This window comes from Lactuca sativa, chromosome 5 (assembly GCF_002870075.4).
Source record: "Lactuca sativa cultivar Salinas chromosome 5, Lsat_Salinas_v11, whole genome shotgun sequence".
Lineage (NCBI taxonomy): Eukaryota > Viridiplantae > Streptophyta > Magnoliopsida > Asterales > Asteraceae > Lactuca > Lactuca sativa.
In genome coordinates, this window is record NC_056627.2 from 209,279,860 (window position 1) to 209,285,703 (window position 5,844).

A 5,844-nucleotide genomic window follows, 5' to 3' on the forward strand; every position below is an offset into this window, starting at 1 on the left:
ATGGGAACTCATTATATTACATCTATTGCGACTTCTCCATCACCTAATAATCCAGTGGCTTCAGGTAACATTCTACTTTAATTACAAGTTCGAAATGTTAGTCAATAACAACAACGTTTTGCATATACTTCATGACAATTGATCTTTCTGTTCACCTTCACTAGGAGAACGATGCTTATTATATGGAAGGTGTAAAATCAAGAAACAATACACTACCATTGGTATTCAACAATACCAATGGAATCTTCATGCAAAATATATTCACAGACGTTTTGTTTTCTTTCGACCACACAATGTGAATTATATTCGAAATGCAAGTTTTGTGTCGAAGAGATTTCTGTCAAACAGTTCTCCGGACTCAATGGGTCATGAAGAATCTGCAAAACATGCCATGGATATTTTGTTCAGGTTTTCAAGACCTTATGCTGCAATGGCCACAGTAAGTTTGGCTTTGAAATTTGAATTATTAATCTCACAACTATATATGCTATATATAAATATAACTATATGATTAATATATAAATTTGGCTTTGAATCACTAATTAAGAAAATGTTTCGATTGTTTAGGAGAAACAAATATAAAAGTGTTGAAGTTTCTTTATCAAAATAAAATTCGGTAAATAGCACAAAAAACACTTTTTAATCAGAAATTTGATTTTGACACCGTGTTTTTTTTTTTGTGTCAATTTTGACATTGTATTTTCCAATTTGTTATAATTCTGACAACTTGACCGGTTAACCAAGTTACATGCTGACATGGCATGATGACGTGTCAGTTTTGATGACGTGGCACAACCCAAGATCTTTGGGATGCGATAATTCATTGTTATTAGTCAATATTTGGCTCAAATATTCCATTTTTGTAGGTTTTAAGCGTGCTTTCAACGTCTCTTGTAGCTGTTGAAAGGCTTTCGGATATCTCGCCATTGTTCTATACAAAAGTACTACAGGTAATTGTCGATTAACTTATAATATGCCAACTCTCTATTTCGAAAAAAATTCAAAACCTTATATATAAAGAATTTTCAGGCAGTTTTTGGAGGCATTTTTATGCAAATATACGTTTGTGGTTTCAATCAAATATGCGATATAGAAATTGACAAGGTACATTGTATATATGTTCATTAAGTTCCACTTACAATTTTAGTTCTTTGTCACACTTAGTGTCATAAAAAGGTTTAATATTATGTTTCAGATTAATAAGCCAGATCTTCCATTGCCTGCTGGAGAATTAACCATGAATTCAGCCATCATTGTGACTTTAATATCGGCTATTATGGTAATTAAACTCATTTGTCCACTTCCTTAATATATTAGTTTCATCAATCTTAGTTGTTTTAGAGAAAGATCTTCTACCAAGAATCAATCAAACACTAAGGGTGCGTTTAGTTGTGGAAAATTTTTCAATTTTTTAGAAAAAATTTTCTAAGAAAAACGGAAATTTTAAAAACGTGTTTGGTTCGTTTAGTTTTCCAAAGTTTTCTAAGAAAATGAAAATTTTCAGTTGAGAAATTAAATATCTTCCTACCTTTTGATCTACTAATCCTCTTACCTATTTAAATGATGACATTTGTCATATTAGTATCCAAAAATATCATTAAATCTCAATAAATAAGCATTAAATGTTACATATGTCACCATTTCATTGGGTAGGAGAATATATAGGAACAAAAAATAGGAGGATATTTAATTTCTCTTTTCAGTTTTCAAAATTATATGTAAATTAAAAAGGTGATTTTTACAGTTTTCCAAAGTTTTAAGATGGAAAATGAAAACTTCATCCGTTCCAACCAAACGCCTTTTCATTAAAAATTAAAAATTGAAAATGAAAACTCAGCCCTATTTTCTGAAAATATTTTCATAGAAAATGAAAACAATTTTCCACAACCAAACGCACCTTAAGTGGCTTTGCAACGCAACTTTGTGTCATACATTTTCAATTTTTATTAATGAGACAATTTATACTTGGTGTATCTTTGAGTGCAGAGTTTTTCAATCACGTGGATTTCTCGTTCTTGGCCACTATTTTGTGGTCTCTTTGTTTGGTTTTTGATAGGAACCGCGTATTCGGCCAATGTGGTGAGTACATTTATTTTATATCTCAGTCACTCATCCAAAGATACGGGACTTTTCTAAAACCATTACACCTAACATCAAATCTATATTCAAAAAATCGAAATATATGAATCGAATTAGCAATAGTGAGTATGAAAACACATAACATGTTTTAATTATATTTCTTTCAGTTGCCACTTTTACGATGGAAGAGGTTTCCTTATACCGCTGTTTTATACATGATAAACTCACGGGCGCTATGCATTCCACTTGGATATTACATGCATGTGAAGGTACCTTAGGCGACAACTTCTATTGTCAAAAACAAAATATTTAAAATAACCTATAATTCAACGTAAAGTGATTTGTTCTAATGATTTTATAGAACGCCATTAAGGGAGGAGTTGTAGTCCTCTCAATGCGTCACCTTTTTTCCATCGCCATGCTCTTCGTCTTCTCCATTGTTCTGATACTATTTAAGGTAAGGGATCGGTACTACTACCACTACTACGTCTTGTAATCTTTCTTAATAAATAAATATCTTTTTGTCAAATGTTACATTTTAATTTATTTTTTCATATGTAGTTTTGTGTTATTTTAAAATAATTTTTATTTCACAAGTCATTTTATGATTTTTTTTCATTTTATTAAATTATAGATAATATTTATATTCAATAATAAATACATATCAATTTTATTAATTAACTTTCCTTGTAATTTTAAAATTACCAAATTAAAGATTCATTAATTTTCTTTATTTATTTATCTAAATTATTTGTTTAAATTTAAAAAAGAAAAAAAAAACACTTTAATTTTTATAATTCAATATTTTCTCATTTTTCTTATAAACTCATATTTTTCAAATGCTTAGAATTTTGTATTTAATTTTTTTTTTAAATAAACAAATGTAACACATGAGTCTTACATCTACTGCAATATATATCGTACGCTAAAAAAGTTTTATTTATTTATTATTTTTTTTTATCTTGTATTCAAGGATTATGGATTCTTTTAACATATAATTCGATCTTTGTGATAGGACATTCCTGACATTAAAGGAGATGAGATGCATGGAATCAAGTCGCTTGCTTCTCAGATCGGTCCTGAACGGGTTGGTTATATTACTCTCAATTAATATGCATATTCTTTATAAAGAGTTTGCTTGTTACAAATTATTTGGCTTTTGGCACTACAAGTAAAAGGACAATTCTAATCCGTTGATAATTTAGATCGATCAAAGTTAATATACTGAAAAATGCCACAAAAAGAAGTGAACAAATTACGCAAGAAATATATGATTGCAATAATGAGGCGTTGCCAAGCGTTTAAGTTATAATTTATTATTGTCCTAATTGTAAAAGTATCGTGTAAAGTTATCTTTCTCGTATATGGTGTTACCATAAGAATTAGTATTAACAAAAAAAAAAGCATCGTTCTTTTGGGGTTAAAATAGCTTTTTACAAACATATTTGGTTTCTTGCTTTACAATATTCCAAAATCTTTTTATTCTAATAAATAAATAAGTTTATTCTCTTATTAATTATTTGTTTTAAATTTTAAATTTCACATTCTAATTACATTAAATTAATAATTGATTATTTATTTTAAATTTCAAATTTTAAATTTCACACTTTAATTACAAATAACATTAGAATACAAATAAAATAAAATTTATATATATTATATGGTGATATAATTTTATGTATTTATTTAAATCAAGGATTATAATTTTATATAATTAAAAATTATCTCTTAATTAATAATTTATTTAAGATAATTAATTTGAGATAATTGATTAATAATTTAAAGTTTTACTATGAAAGTTTAATTAATTTTATAATCGTAGTTCTCACTGGTTATAAACTAGTAACTAAATAAATAAACAGGTTTTGTGACATTTTGGTATTTTACAGATGTTTTGGAGTTGCGTTTGGTTTCTTGGAGTCGCTTATGGTGTTGCTATTTTGATTGGAGCAACCTCGTCATCTACCTGGAGCAAATATGTTACGGTAAACGATTTCAAAAACTAGTGTCATTAATTAATCAAAATATGTGGTTTAGGCTTAATTACTCTTAAACATTAGAGTATTTAAACTTTTTTTTTTTGGAACCTACAAATATGCATTAAAAAACATCAAGACTAGCAAGTAGCAAAGAAAGAAGATACAATTTTAAAGAAAGACAAAAAAACAGGGGGATAATTGAAAGGTGATTGACACCATTCTACCCAATTACAACACCCAATGGAACTCCTATAGAATAGTGATCAAACTATTTGGTATTATTCGAGGTCAGCGAATGAAATCAGGCAGGCCTAGTAGTTAATTATTAGCAATTCAACAACCTAAAAACCTTAATATACTACGAATACAATAAAGTTTTTTACTTAATTTATTTATGAGTTTGATTCAAAGCTCTCAATAAGATAAAAATAATAAATGTACAAAAACAATTAAAAAAAATAAACAAAAAGGATAATACGTACTCAGAAGACTTCTAAAGTAGCTTTTTTTTCTTTACTTTATAAACCTTATTAACCCAAAAATGTTTCGAAAATTACATGCATCGTCACTTAATTATCATCGCAATGTCACGTAGTTATGTATTATGATTTTCACTTTTAATTTATGATAGATTTTGGGTCATTTGGTGTTGGGTTTGACACTTTGGATACGAGCAAAATCAGTGGATCTGAAGAGCGTATCATCCATATCATCCATGTACTTATTTCTTTGGAAGGTAAATGGGGTTATGATTTATATATGATCAAGTTTTTTTTTTCTTTTCTTTTATATTGTATAATATGAATTAATTATATTGGAATATAAAATTACTTAAAAGAATATAAAATAAAAGAGTATCAATCAAATCTATATAAGTTTGTTCTATTATAATAAATTTTTGAACTTAGAAGTATAACGATCTTTTTGGTAAAGGCCTAAAGGAGCATGTTAATAACTCAAATTTGAATGATTGTTGCGTTCTATTCCTAGGAAATGCACATATATAACAAAAGTAAAACAAAGAATATCTTCCCTTGCTTATATGAAATAATTAATGCTAAAGCATTTCTATAATTTTCTGATGCAGCTTTTTTATGCTGAATACTTTCTTCTGCCACTCGTAAGATGAATCATACAATCAATATCATTATGAATGTCAAAGATGTTTGTGTGTAACAAAATTTGTTTGCTTCAATTGTATCTTCTTCTCTTGAAATGATTACCCATAGATATTTTTGTAGATAAAAGATTTGTAGCCTTATTTGTTTTGTTTTTTTTTTAATTATTGTTTATACATTACGGAAAGATCGATTCCACAAGTAGTATTGATGTAATGAATAATCAAAAGCTTAATGCTTGAATATATATGTGTTAGCATTCAACTGTCTTTGAAACGTGTACAGTTAGTTACAAGTTGTTAGAATTAGTTATTTAATTTATTTTAGAAAAAGTTGGTTGTTATCAGTTACTTTCTTACCGATGTCTTTGGACAAAATCCCTTTAACTCCAATAGATATCAAAAGTTGCATTAGAATGACATAGTTATGAGATTTTAGTCCGATAATGTTTGTATTGTTATTATTCACTTTCTTACTGATGTTAGATCCAAACTCATCCGATAGTTTAACATCTTTTATGAACCGACAAAAACGATTGCGATCAGTTTTCGTGATCAAGTAAGATGGATGGGGTTTAAGGAACTTGTTACCCCTCTTTCTCAACCATTGACTTTTCCAAATGTTCAATTAACTTTTCCAAAAGTTCAGTTTTGTCAAGTCGACACGAG

At 27.9% G+C, this 5,844-nt stretch overlaps 1 protein-coding gene across 1 annotated transcript; it reads left to right on the forward strand.

Moving 5' to 3' along the window:
- Positions 1 to 5,388, forward strand: LOC111906157 (homogentisate phytyltransferase 1, chloroplastic). The gene is made up of 12 exons (XM_023901890.2): positions 1 to 64; positions 165 to 439; positions 867 to 950; positions 1,030 to 1,104; positions 1,196 to 1,279; positions 1,987 to 2,079; positions 2,247 to 2,348; positions 2,441 to 2,536; positions 3,095 to 3,166; positions 3,969 to 4,064; positions 4,690 to 4,794; positions 5,146 to 5,388. Exons 1-12 carry the CDS (start codon positions 1 to 3, stop codon positions 5,185 to 5,187), a joined length of 1,188 nt encoding a protein of 395 aa, XP_023757658.2. The 3' UTR covers positions 5,188 to 5,388.
- The last annotated feature ends 456 nt before the right edge of the window (positions 5,389 to 5,844 follow it).